The following is a 14,805-nucleotide window of genomic DNA, read 5'->3' as shown; positions in this document are numbered from 1 at the left end:
CAATCTTCATAGGTTCTTTTACATTGTGCTCTGTTCTGTGCTTCTTAATAGTATAACAGTAAAATATTAAGCAAAATAAAGAGGTTAAAAGTCAACTTCAGAGTGTGGTTGCAGCTGCTATATCTCACAACAGCGCTACAGCAAAACATGAGATTTAGGACATACATAGTTCTGTGCAAGTAACCATTCTTATATTTCTGCAGAGACAGAAAAATTTAATGGAGCATTATCATCCATTTCCTTGGGCTCTAACAGAAAGTATTAATGAGTTTAGGATCCCATATTTTTATGTGGATTTTAGTTAAAGCATTAACACCTTATTTAAATGACAATGATGTTTAGGAAATGAGGATTTGTATAAACATGCAATCTCAGAAAAAATAATAATGCCTCAAATGCTCATATTTGATGAGAATAGTTTTGTGGTTGGCTCTTTCACTGGTTGAAAGATACTCATCTAGGTGGTTGGATCAGTTGCCCTTTGCAGTACAACTCATGAAGGGTCCCTGAGTTTGGTGTCTTCCTACTGTGGAGCCTGCACTGAGGATTTGTTCCTTACTCAGTAAGGATTCCCTCACCCTCTTTTCTGCCCGTTCCTTGAGAATTTAATCAGTGTTTTGGATTACACCAAGATTGCACGCTTGAAGGGTGTTTTCTGCTTTGGCTTCCATTAGACCTGTAAATGTCTCTCATCTTCACAGCCTAAGAATTTTGGAACCTGTGAGGAAAATAGAAATGACAAAAGAATGCAGTGACCTGAAAACTCTTTAGATAAGCAAGTCAAGGCAACCTGAGTAATGAAGGAATGAAAAATGGCTCACAAGATCCAACCATTCACAACTTAACTCAGAAATATAGTTTTCAGGTTGAAAATGAGAAGTTTTATGCAAAAAAATAAAATGTTAGGAGTGATTTCCTATTTGAAATGCTTCAGTCTGAACAGTAAAGATCCAGCTTTCAAAGCTATAAATATGTTTAATATGCACAATGGAATAGACAGTAGCTGTTTGTTTCAGAAACAAAAGATATTTTCTAGTTCTTCCTTCTTATGCATCTTAGGATATACATATGCTGCCTCTCCTGCAGTGACTTCAATGGATTACTTATTCCTGAGTGAACGTCAGGCTTTCTCTCTGGCCATAGCAACATAAAACTCAGTCTAGAATTATGTATTCAGGCAATCTAATCCTTTTACCAGAGGATTTGTGTGAGTTTGCTCTGGTCAAAAATCTAAACTCTTGCAAAGAGACATTTTTAATTAGCTTGTCTTTATTCAGAAACTAAATCCATTCAGTCTGTTAGGTTTTTTTCTCCTTGATTGATGTACATTTTAACTTAAGAGTTGTCAGTGTCTTAAAGGACATGTTTTGTTTTAAATACCAGAGTTCCAAAAACAAGGTTTGTTGGATTATGTTATAAATTGATTTAGTTTGGTTGAAATCTTTCCCATTTTGTGATGCAAACTCACTTCTCATCGAGCAGGAAGGTCTACAGTGTGACTGTATCTAATGTCCCATTTATAATTTTGGATAGATATGCAGCAAATCTGATATTTTCCAGTAAAATAAATACCCCCTTAACAAAAACAAACAAACAAAAAAGAACACTCAATACATAGGATAAAAACATGAAAACAATGCAGTATGCAAAATAGAAAATTATTTATTTATTTATTTTAAATGATGGACAGACACGACTGCTGTGTGCTTTGCCTTATGGTCTTCTGCATTTTGTTGCTATTGGTTATACCATAATTACTGTAACACAGACTGCTGGGTTCTTAGGTCTTCTTAGGTCTTCTTAGGTCTTAGGTCTTCTTTCTAGGTCTTCTTAGGTCAGAGAAATGTCTTTTTTTTTCTTTTTTTTCTTTTTTAAGTACAAAATGGACTTATTTACATAGCAATATGGGAGGAATCTCTATTGGTGGAAGTGAGGACAAGAGTTGCTCTTTGATTTCTGAATAAGGGCCAATGTTTAGACTGTTAACAAGAGATTTTTTATCAAATGCTTTGGTTTCAGTACATGTGGTATTTCACTAAGACACATTTAAAAACTCTCCCAAAGGGATCATAGTGGACTACAGTGACTATCATGAGAGTCTGGGGTAAATGAATGATGTTATAGTGAATCTGAATTTAAACTTCCATCCTTGGTTATGTATAAGTAGCATTTTCTAAAAATTCCCATGTGTCATGGTAAATCACCTGTAACATGGTAGCTGTCATAAGGCTCTCAGCCTATGTGAATCTGATATCATTGAAAATGTGCTTGTTCTCTGAACAGATTTATATGATAATGGTAAAAATATATTTCTCCACTACATACATGAAAAGAAAACAGAAACTTTATGAAGGTTTGAAGCCTTGTAGCATTTCAAGTAAATTGAGCTATGGAATACATACATCAGAAAAATCCAGAACTCAACCATATTTTGGAAATGCTGCACAAATTTCCTGCTTTCAAAAAAAAATTTTTTTCCATCACAAGAATAATGTTTGTAGAAATGACTCTGCCATCTACACCTATTTTCTGGCACTACTGCTACCAAAAATCCAGAGAGATACTGAGCAAATCAATTAAATCAATAGAATATTAAAAGGTCTTGTAGATAGCAGGTCTGCTATCTGAAGCAGCCACCATAATTATTAGAGAGAGGCAAGCAAGCGACTTGCAGCTGTCAAGCACTTCACTGTTAATGTTCATTCTAAGTCTTTAGTTATTAAGATGAGATGCAGAAGTATGAAGTCCTAAAATAAGCAGTAATTAAATAGGTAGTCAACAGCTTTACTCTAGTTGGCTGTTAATTTTCAGTATTTTAATTTGGCAACAATTAACTATTCTTTTTTTCATTGCTGTTTTTCATAGATTGGGTTCTACAATGCTGTAGCCATCCCATGTTACACGACACTTGCACAAATCTTTCCTCCAACTGGGCCACTACTCCGAGCATGCAGGTGAGTAAACGTGCAAGTTTTTGCATAGCAGGTAGCTTGGTTAAAGAAAAAACAAACATGCTTGACTAGTTTGTCTGGAAAAACAAACCTTTAATTTGAGGATTTGCATGCAGATAATGGGGGATATATATCTCATATTAATCCATGCAGAAACCCAGAGGCAATAACTACTGGCTGGGACTATCCAATGCAGATCTACAGACACGGTTGATTAAAATGTGTTTGATGCCAAAAGTACTCAGAGAGAAACAGTTTCAGTGATTGTGTGTCTCTATCTATGTTGCTTCAGTGCAATTTCACTGTGTCCTTTTTATTTCAACATAGTTCTCACAACTAAGATTGGCAGAAAACAAGAATTCTGTTTCATTAAAAAAAAAAAAGTTTTTTTCATGTGGCTTTATTCACGTCAGAACATTTCTGAAAAAAAGAAGAGAAAAAAAGCACACCAACTTAGACTGGTCAGTAATTTTGAGCATAAGGGGGATACCACTGGGATATGGGAAAGGCAAACGCAACTTTATTTCTAAGCAGTAGGGATGTAGCTTGGAATCTTCTGGAGGAGAGGAAAGTGTCCTTCACCAATTGCCTGCTTCTATCCTGGAATGATGGTGGATCTCTCTGTAGGTAGTTCAGTCCAATAATTATATCGTGGACTTCAGCAATCGTCACTGACAAAACATATGTTGAAATCAATATGCTTCACAGAAATGTTCCAGTTTCAGGTTAATCAGTATTCTCTAAGGAAAGCAGTTGGTTGGTAAATTGTCAGCATTCTTTAGTCACATCCAAGAAGAAGTTAAGTTTCTCAATGTTCTTAAAAGCATCTCTCTCATAAACTTTTTTTTCTGTTGTGGTCCCAGCTTGCATTGAGCTTTTTCTTTGTCACTTTCCTGACCTTGTGTGCTATGTGAAGTAACAGAAGAATGCCCACTGTATACAAAACATGGTGAAATTTTGGATTTATTAGTTTCTGGACAATACTGGAATGCAAACCACTACCTCATGCACACGTGAACTTGCAGTTTGTCTTCTCTCCAACCTAATCTGTTCTCATTTCCCTCCTGCCTGCTTCTAAACAAAGAAAACTTTCCATCCCTCTCAAAATCTTTTTCAAATCCTAAGAAATCCAACCTGTCCTCATCTTCTGCATATCAAGTTGTGGCTGTCAGTAACCTTTTTTGGTCTTCCCAGGCTACTGCTGTTTACACCAGGTGGTCTTATGGCCTACCATGTTTTTATTATTACACTGATTTTTGTTTTTCAGTGAAGTTTTGTTGTATTTCCTTCAAATTTGGAGACCTTCAGTCTTGTTTCCAGATGTGAGATATTAAAGTCACAGTTAAAACATTTGGGAAACTTTAAACAGCTTTCACCATTTTTGTTCATTTGGTCCTCTGGATGTCAGTTGAAATTCAACCCATGTCGTGTGTTTGCAGAGTTAGTGTTTCACTAAGATTTCAAGTAGACAAGAGGCTTTTAGAGTGGGCCTCATTAAAGTCAACCATCACAAAATTTAACATAGTGGTTAGCAAAATAATTTCATTTCCAGCCAGATACTATTTCATTTAGCTATGAGAAGATTATGTAGCTCTGTACAGAGGGACAAATGACTATGTTATGAAAACCAGTGAGTATCTACGAGTAGTTAATTGTCAGTTGTCTCTAAGTTCCCCCTACTGGTCATGGCTTTGCAACCCCTAGATGGATAGGGAGGAAATACTACATCGGATTAGAGACTACGCCTCTGTAGTTATTGCATTAGTGTCTCTACAGCTGGAATTTTGTTTAGTGTATGTGCTTTTAGAAGAGTAGATAAAGATACAAGCAAATAAAAGAAGATTAAGAAAGAACCCGAAGAATGAGGTCTTGGTAGCAAGAGACTAAAAAATTCGAGAGAATGACAAAGGCTGTCTCCATGGGAAGTTTTCTGATTAGACAAAGCTTATTAATTTAGCAAATAATGTGTTTGGACTATGTGTTTGGAAGCTGAAGCCCAAATGTTCAAACTGGTAGTATGGTGAATGCCTTTTTTTTTTTAAACATTTGGAATAACATCAATTGAAGATCATAAACTAAATTATGGTATACTTTTTAAATATGCTAGGTAAGAAGGATACAAGAGTGATGTACAGTTACTATGATGAAAATGCTGAGGCCTGTCTTTTCCAGTCAGGGTAGACGATACTTATAGTAGTGTCTTTTGTCCTTAAAAGTTATGAAAGTAACAGTGTGCAGAAAATAATAGGCAGTAATTTGTTGTCCTAAACTGAGTATTGTGGAAGTATTCATAAGTGCATATTTTAGTAGTTCCATCAATTGTAATACAGCATTAAACTCTTTAGTTTCAAAATGCTGCAAAGTGTGTTTCTGTCAAAGTCCAAATTTTGTTTTGGAATTCAGAGTTACAATACAGGGTAGGAATGCGTACTCCCTGAGCCATGTTGACCTTATATATACTTGTTGATAGTTTGATTATAGATAATTGAATCATGTGTACGCTGACAAATGAAGAAGAGTTGCTTTCAGTGTGAAATCAGAGAACATGAAGTAAACTATAGAACTACTTGTAATCCTTTCAATCTTTACAAGGTCGTGACTCATCCAACTACTTAACTGAGAGGTAGTCTCAGATCTTGGAAGTTTTCTAACTGCTGGATTTGTAATCTTTGTTTGAAGGCATGTTGCTTCGGCTGTATGGATAGTTGAGAACTAAATGGTCGCTTATTTGGTCCATGTAACTGGAACACAGATTCTGTGTTGCGTAACCATGTTTTCAATCAGAAACAGTTTCATACTGTTTACATGGACTAAACAGCATCAAGTATAATGCAAAGCATTAGAAATGCAGTGATGCTTACCATGAGTGTTTTCACTTGCTTGTTTCTACTCAGGCTAATGAATATTATCAAACTGCTTAACATGTATGTGATTTTTATTTATTTATTTATTTATTTTAATTACATACTTGTCAACATTTGGGTATAATTTTACTCCTAAAGCCTGTATCTATATGTTTCTAACATTCCACCTTCTACTGGAAGGTGCCCCTGCCCATGGCAGTGGGGGTTGGAAATAAATGATATTTAAGGTCCCTCCCAACTCAAAATATTATACAATTATACAAAAATGTCTTGCAGAGCCTTTATTATTAATGAAGAAAAGCCAGTGATGAATGTAAAGAAAGTTCTGTTACTAGCACAGTCAAATGAGAGGTCTTAAAAATGGGTTTGTAGCTACTGTAGAAACATTTCTGTAAGCCTGCCAGTATCTTTGCTAAGTAGTAAGCATTGCTATTCATCTTAATGAGAACTGGGGCTGAGAAGCTAGGCTGAGTGGTTAGGATGGCACAGCATCACCTCAAGGATCAAGGTTCTTGGAAGACCCATATCTTTTGATTTCTAGCCACATAGACTTAGTTTCAAAAGTAGATTGTAATACTTGATGGTCCGTCTTTCAGTACTCAACTGAAGGGATGTGAAGTTGAATTTTAGTGTATCAAGCATCCACATATGCTTATTTTCTAGATGGAAAGTCTATCATACTTCTGAAAGTTAAGCACAAACATGTTTTCAATAGTAAGTTTCTCTGCAAAAGGTATGATGTCTGTAGCAATATCAACCAGTCTCCTGGTATAAATTATGTGAATATTTTCTGCTCTAGAAATTGCAGTTATTGCTTTGAACTCATATATGATACAGATATTTCTGAAAGCTACAGTGACATCATCTGTGGACTGGGCAGAGCTCTGTACAGACCCAGCTTTCCACCCTGATCTTGTGCATTCCTTAATTTAGATTGCAGTGATGCAAAACTGGTGCATGGATGGAGTTTAAGATTTCCATATGACTAAAGAGCTTTCTGAAAATTTATACCCTGGCTTAATGTCTTCTGATTAACAGTTTGGTAGCTTTAGAACGTAATTGCTCTGACTTGAAATTACCCTCTGCAGACCCTCCTGAAGTGATCTTTTTGTGGGGATTGAGGAGAAAACATTGAGAGTTCAGATTTGGAGATGCAGACTAGAAATTCAAGAACACAGATCTGACTTCAACTCCCTAATTACTAAAATGTGTGTTCCTGCCAGGTTTAGATTACTCCAGAGTGTTTCAAATAGCTGATTTTGCACTACAGGTTTTTTTGAGTAGCAAATGTTATTCAGTGTCATGAGATTAACACAGCCTCATTCCTGTTTGGTATTGCCTCAGCTGCTGACTGGACCACTTTTGATATCACCCCTTCACTAGCAGTGCTCGTTCTTGGAACGCAGTGTTTAAACTGCTGTGTCCTTGAGTCATTTGGAATGCAGACACCAGCTGCAAATAATAGTAACAGAAGCAGCCAATGCAGCATTTCACCATCAAGGTTTTTATTTTGAGAGCCTCCTAGCATTTATTCCAGACATTTAGGAGCCAGGGCTTCAATGGGAGTACAAAGGCAAATGAATCGTATTATCCACACCTTTAAATAAGTAAATAAATAAATGTAAATAATAATAATAAAAAGAATAAGTCACCAATTTCCCAGAGGTAAGGTAGTATCTAAGAATCTAGAAGGTTATCTTGTCTGACAATTTATTTCACATTTTTAAATACTCTGTTGTCTATAATATATTTATTTTCTTATTGAAAATATTTCTTAGTATATTGTGTATTCTTTGTGGATCAAAACTACCAGCCACCTGTGTTATAGTTTCCAGAATAATTCATATAAGTGTTTTGTAGCCTATGTACTCACTAGGCCTACCAAAGTGACAAATCTGTAACAGTATATTTATTTTGAGGATGAGGCAAAGTGATTTTTTTTTTCCTTTAATTCTGACCAAATATTTTAAAACATTTTTCCATGTGCCTTCTTCAGGTGTCTGAATTGTTGCTGAAGTACATACAATTTACAATTTTTTTTGGCTGCAATTCTCTTCATTACTTTCCCAGTTTTGGGAAAGGGAGCTAGGAATACTGATGGTTCAGTTTTTCTAATCCTTGGTACTTGATTGTATTAGCTGACATTCAGTGCCTTTTTAATGCTGGCTACCTGTCTTCTACTTGGCCTGGAGCACTAGAAGACAAGGTTTCCATCTCACTGCAGAAATGGTGTAGCTGTTCCCCTAGAGGGCACCAGCTTTCTTTGGTAGACTTCATCAGATCCTTCCTTTCCCAACCCCAGACAGTGCAACATTACCTGTTCACTGTGATTCTAGCTCATTATTTGCTGTGTTTTATCAACTGTTTCAGCAAAACTGTGACATAAAAGCAGAAGAGTTCTGCCACATATAACCAGACATAATATAATAACATGATACACAACATGTAGGACCTTCATAAGTTTACCATTCTGTTTGTTTACTAAAGATGTTTAAGGGCCATCTGAGCTTGCTCTTTGTCTCTGCATTTGAAAACTGAATGTTAGATTTGGACCAGAGGTTGCAAAGTATGGTCCACTATTGGATATCATCAACACTGACTTATAAGTCACTGGAATGATATTAGTGTACACCAAGTAAGATTATGGGTCCATACTCCCTTTGGATCATTAGAACATTACCAGCTTAATTTCTTAATATTTTATGGCTCACAAACTAAAATTTGGTCTTGGGGGTTGGCCAGGCTGTGAGACACTAAAAAATAAAAATAAAAAAATCTGTCTTAAGAAACAGGTACTCTTGTTATGGAAGATTGATAGTATGATCACCACATTAGTAATTGAAAGTTGACACTATGATGTTGTCATGCACCATATTATATACTGTCAGGCAGCCCTTGTGAAGAAGTTTCAGAAGACCTAATTTGATTCTGTGGTTTCCGATGAGGGAAGTTTCCTGGCAAGGGTACTAATCTCTGTGATGCTTTTAAAAAGGGCCAGAGCACGCTGTTGTAAAATCCCTGAAGTCTGAAGTAAGGAAGGTTGTTTTTCTGCAGACTGCTGTTTCAGAGCCTCTGCAGACATGGTTCCAGCTGGGTTTTCTCTGTATCTGTGAGGGCTCCAAATCTGTAATGGAAGCCCATGCTAGCCTCTAGCTCCAGTGCTCACTCTGAGGAAAGGGTGCCATAGGTTTATCCATAGTCAGCTAGCCACACAGAATTATAAAATGGGATAACTGAAAGCAAAGGGTGAAAGAATATAATGAAGATAAAAGCTTGATGACATACTGGCACTTACATACAGCATAAAGCCACACCTCGAGGTATAATACAGCAGACAATATTATTAGGAAGAAATCCCGGTAAGCTTATGAACAGTGCTTTACCTCTTTGACTCTTTTGCATCTCCAGGGACAATCTCAACCAATGGGAAAAAGTAACAAGAGGTGAGGAAGCCTCTATATGGATTCCCTCCCAGTCCATCACTCCTGGGACTTCAGATTCGCTTCCTGTGAAGATTGATGACTGAACAGCAGCAACAGATTGCTTTAACCCTAAAAGCATCCCTTCTTGCTTTGGGGGTTGTTTTTTGTTTGTTTTGTTTTTATTTGACAAAGGAAAAAGAAAAGCTACAAAATGCTAACTAAGAAGCAGATCTGCCAATGAAGGTAACACCCATGGAGTTGACTCAGCTAAACAACTCTGGCAGCCGATCTCCTGACCTACACCAGTGACACAATGTGAACAGAGGGAAAATGACAACCCAGATTTTTTGGAATCAGCTATCAAAAGAAAACTTACGACTTGTGAATATAAAAGACTGGCCTTATCTCATGGGCTACATTGCTGAGGCCTTAATTTAAAACTGATGGGGGAAAAAAATCTTAGGGGGTACTTCTAAATTGTATCTTTCTAGTAAGGGTTTCAATGGTACTTTTATTACACTGTACTGTGCCTGGCTTTAACACCAGTGTCACTTGGGAGTTCTTGGCTATAAATAGAACAATATATCCATTGCTATTGTGAATGTTTATGTGTGATCTACTTGTAATCAGTTTGAACTCCAGCAGAATCCTTGGAGACTATAATTCATGCTTAGGTTACGGTGAATTCTCTTGCTGCAAACAAAAGAAAACCAACATTCAGGTTAAAGGTTTACAGTACTTCATTAAGCATCATGATGCTAACTGTCTGTCACTCACAAGGCAAATGTTGAAAGAACTAGTGATGATGCTTTGTTCTTCAGAATGATTTATCAACCTAGATAACTCCTCCCTTTAAACACTGGAAGTGCTGGATGTTTATCTCCAATAAGGAGAGATGTAGGCATAGTTTCAGGTTGGAGTTTTTGTATCCATAGTGACAGAAGCATCAGATTAAAATTTAAATGTGACAGCAAAGATTTCCTTGCCTAGCTCACAAATAACTAAAGTCATCATGTTTACTTCTACCTGCTGAGTTGTATTCTAAAAGGTATTAGAGACATACCTGAAGTATGCTATCTGCTGGGAACAAAAGCCCTGTCAGAAAAGTCAGGTCTCATAAGAGAAATTGTGGTACCGTCACAATAAATCAAAAATGTTTTTGTATAGACTAGCTTTTGTGTTGCACAGTAACACTGCATGTCATCTTCTACTCTTTATCCCCATCCCAAGATAAGTGAAAATAGGAAACTTCTGCCTTTTTGTTTGCTTTTTTTTTTCCTTAGTTCAGCAAAATTTCCAGACTTAGAACTGCCTTTCTCAAAGAAAGAACAGCTGACAGAAGAAGAGTACTCTAAAATATTGTGTTTACAGTTCTGTGCTTCAGTTAGGCTTCAGCCTTACAAACTTATGCACAGACTAAGACCTTACATTTAACGCCACTCTTTTGAATTTAGTGCAATTGTACAAAGTATCTTTCAAAAACTGTTAATTTGCCTTCATCTTTCTCTTAAAAATAATGAGAAAAAACTCTTCATATTGATCCACACAGTAAATGAAAACACAGTCTTTGTATACCTATCACAGTCTTTGTATACCTTTCACATACAGCCTATACAGCATTATATATGCGTTTTCACAGATAATACATTGTTGTAGTGGTTCTGTGATAACATGGCCATTTGTGTAACTGCAACTAATAACAGTAGCAACTTAAAGACAGGATGCAGGTTCTCTTTTTCCTTCTCACACCTGTTGAGCTGTATTGCTCTAATAAGCATGTCATCTTCTGTGTTTTATTTAAATGACATTTAAATTACTCTTGAGTTTTGCCTTCTGTTATGGTCGAGCACATACCAGTATGTGTACATGTGTACAGTATGTGATGCGTAATCACATAATGTATAAATGCACCTAAGCCTTTGCTGTACATAGATATCCCAGAGTTTGAGAATTCAATATGAAATTATCTTATTTGTATGATACAGGTTACCTAGCAGCAGCCCCATAATTCTTTTCAGGTGCTTTGCTAATTCTAAGTGCAGAAATTCATTTCTAACCACAGTAAATTATTTAATCATTTTGGATTTTTTTTAAAAAAAAAAAAAAAAAAGGAAACACCAAAGTAGAATGAATAGTATCTCATGCTGTCTTCTGCTTTATTACTTAGTAGTTCTGCTTTAATGAAATCATACAGATGCAGACTTTCATCTGCTGAGTACTTGACACACAATCAATCATTCCTAATTCACATGGAAATTTATCTAAATCTACAGCGACCACAAAAATACTCTCTGAAATTCAGATATGCTACCAGCTGAACTGAATATTTTTCCTTCACGGGTTAAGTATATTTGCTGTTCTTCTTCTTAGAATGATGATCTTACAAGCTTTGCAAAAATATTCCTTATCACACTGTGTCTGTGTTAAGCAAAGTTTTAATTCATCTTCTAGTCATTGCTGGTAAAGACAACTTGGCTAGTTCTGTTACTTACTATTCAGAATGTTTGCCATATCACATGGTATGTTATGTTTTGAAGTTTATAAGTACTGATATGGAACATAGTTCCCTAACAAATTCATCGAACTGGCCATAAGTTGTTCTATTAATGTCCCAAGTCAATCAGATGGTTTTGTTTGTTTGTTTTTTCTAATGCAGAACTATCTGAAACATTTAAAATATATGTTTATTATAGTATAATGTCCACTAGAACTAAAAACTTCAGTTACAGTGGTTGTGGATTGGTGTATGAAAGGAGGAAAAAATCATGACAAAAAGTTACTTTTTGTCTGTAGCTATAATAACAAAATTAGCAATAGTGGGCTACATTTTCTAAGCAAATTTAGTCTCAGCATTTAAAGAGTACAGATTCAGATGTAACTTTTTGTAGAAAAAACACTAAAATCAGTACTCCCAAAGTCAAACCCACCAAAAATTAAAACTTTGAAGTTGCATTTGAATTTCACAGCTCAAGTACATGTTGAGATTTAATGGTTCAAAAGCGTGAACTTGAACTCATAAATCTGCTCATTAAGTTAAACTGCCAAAAGCCATTTTTATCCTGCTAAAACCTGATGTTGTACAAGGTCAATAAGAACATATATAAAAAAATAATAAAACAACAACAACAAAAAACATAGATTTTTTTTCCTATAAGTGTTAGACTTTGTATTCCCAGAACAGCATTAGTTTTGTTAGTGATTTCAATGGATTTTTGCTTCTAAGCCCAGGAGAAGTAAAAGGACTATCTGAAGCCATATCTGAGCATTTCTAATATATTGTGAAATGATGCCTGAAAGACATGCACTAAGAGAGAAAAATAGTTCACATAGCATGATATTCATCTGAGATGTTGCATATTTTATTACAGCAATGTCAGAAATTCCATTGTTATAATTAATCTATGAATTTTGTAATGTAGTACAACATCTTGCTGTAATGGTTCAACTCATGGCAGTACTTTTTTTAATAAGTGATCTATTTTTAGTAAGTTATTCCATTAGAGAAACACAATAGTGTTTTTAGTAGGAGTATATGCTAAAATATATTTACATTGGAGGAGACATGCAGTGTGGAATTCATCTTTTTGTCTGGCACAGACTTCTTTCATGTGTTTAAACTTCAAACAGTGTGATCAGTTTGCTGTGACTGCATTTAGACTGTTTAGTGTTAAAATCGTAGGGATTGCAAATAGCACTATTCATGTTAAAAACAGAGTTTGTTAGATGCTCAAAACAATTATGACCCTCTTGAAATAATGCATTTGCCTCTAACACTGTGATACAGGAACAATTCTGTGAAGTGGTACAATTCATTTGTTCATTCTAAACACAGAAGAGACTTTCTGCACACTACTACAAGGAAGTTCATGTTCAAACTTTAGGTTATATATCCCAATCTAGCAAAGGCACATTACAACACTTATTTTCCTTTCTGACCAAAAACTGTGCTCGATTGTAATACGGGTGTATACTCTGTCAAAACAAAAACAAAAACAAACAAACCAAAAAAAAAAAGGCAAAACAAAACAACAACAAAAAACACAACCTAAAACTATGGACTGCTTTCTAGGGTAGGTCAAACTGATTTGTAGAGTAGATTCATATATATTCAAAATTCAGGTTGGGCTGTTATGTGAATAAGAACGAACTTCAAGGTAACATTCAACTTTACTACATTTAGTGAGCTGAAAGATTTGTTTTATATATATATATATTTACACATACATATATATATATATGATACATATAAACTATCTTTGTAAAAATAAAACAAAAAATATGCAAGTGCAATAATTTAAAGAGGTCTTAACTTTGCATTTATAAATTATAAATACTGTACATGGTGTGTAATTTTTTTCATGTATTCATTTGCAGTCTTTGTATTTAAAAACAAACCTAAACCTTTACTATTACGTTTGTACAATAGAACAGTAAGCATTTATTATGATATAGTTAAGTTGTAAATAAATTCACAAACCAAACAGCCAGTACATATGCATATATGGGTGTCCTATTGTGAAACCTGTTTTTGCTTTTACTGCTGGCTTTAGCACAGCAAGACTACTTCTGTGGATATGTAATTATACATATAAATATATGTATGATACATAAAATATATTTAGAAATGTTCATAATTTTAATGGATATATCTATACATATTCTTTGGTGTGAATATTACTGAATACAGAGTTTTTTAATATTATTTTTCATGTTTATTTTTGCTATTATTGGGAGTGGAAGTGAGGGATGTGAAGTGTGTGTGTGTGTGTGCACCCGCATGTGCGCACGTGTATGTGGTCATATACCATGAGTAAACCACCGAAGAAATGGAATCAAAACATAATGGAGTCCCATAATTTATGTTTGACAATATAAACACATTCTTTTTTTTTTCTTTTTTTTAATGTAATCACCTGTTGTGAGTTTACATTGTCACAAACTGCAAAGGGATCCACTTTCCCATTTGCTCTCCAGCTGCCAGAGAGCTTACCTTGCTGTTGATGTAATTTCACATAGATCCTTGCTTTGGCACTGTCAGATGGGCATGTAGCTAATGCAGAATAATTTATTACCCTTTGGGAATTATGCAGATACTCAGATGCTGAATTTACAAAAATAATTCTGCACCCAAATTTTAATGCTTGCTACCCCAAAAGGATATAGGGCTTTGACAATGGTCAATACCCTGAAAATACAGGCTAGGTTCAGGGAACAGTAAAATAAAGTTCCGAATTGTACATTGGCAGATATTTATAAAAAGCAAACCAAAACAAAAAATCTTGTGTGTTTATCTACTTAGCGTATTGATTTGCTTCAAAGATTCCTTGTATTGTTCATGCTCAGTAAACAGGATATTCACCATTTATAGCCCTCAAAACTGTCTTATGTCATCATGAGTCTGCACAACCCTTCCATTCTCAGCGACAGACATTGTGCTTGGGAAAGAGGCTCCAGATGGACTTTGTGCTCCTGTTCTCAGCACAGCCTCCAAATATTCCTGGTCTTTCTCCCCATTGAAGGAACCTGGAGCATTGCTAGCATGACTTGGCCAGAAAGAGGTTTCCAGAG

The 14,805-nt window shown here is 35.4% G+C and overlaps 1 protein-coding gene across 3 annotated transcripts in view; it reads left to right on the top strand.

The window, feature by feature from the left end:
- The window catches only part of PDE10A (phosphodiesterase 10A), a 187,103-nt gene extending 173,289 nt beyond the window's left edge, over positions 1 to 13,814 (top strand). For 2 of the 3 annotated variants that reach the window (XM_035538405.2, XM_035538406.2), the window contains exons 20-21: positions 2,866 to 2,954; positions 9,224 to 13,814. In XM_035538405.2, coding sequence (XP_035394298.1) covers positions 2,866 to 2,954; positions 9,224 to 9,341 — 207 coding nt within the window. In that variant the 3' untranslated portion in view covers positions 9,342 to 13,814. The remainder of the gene's footprint in view (positions 1 to 2,865; positions 2,955 to 9,223) is intronic. The other variant, XM_035538403.2, reaches the window with a different exon arrangement.
- Positions 13,815 to 14,805: the final 991 nt, after the last annotated feature.

The sequence above is a fragment of the Cygnus atratus genome, chromosome 3 (assembly GCF_013377495.2).
Source record: "Cygnus atratus isolate AKBS03 ecotype Queensland, Australia chromosome 3, CAtr_DNAZoo_HiC_assembly, whole genome shotgun sequence".
NCBI lineage: Eukaryota > Metazoa > Chordata > Aves > Anseriformes > Anatidae > Cygnus > Cygnus atratus.
Note: the sequence above shows the minus strand (reverse complement) of the source record. Positions and strands in the feature narration are given on the sequence as shown.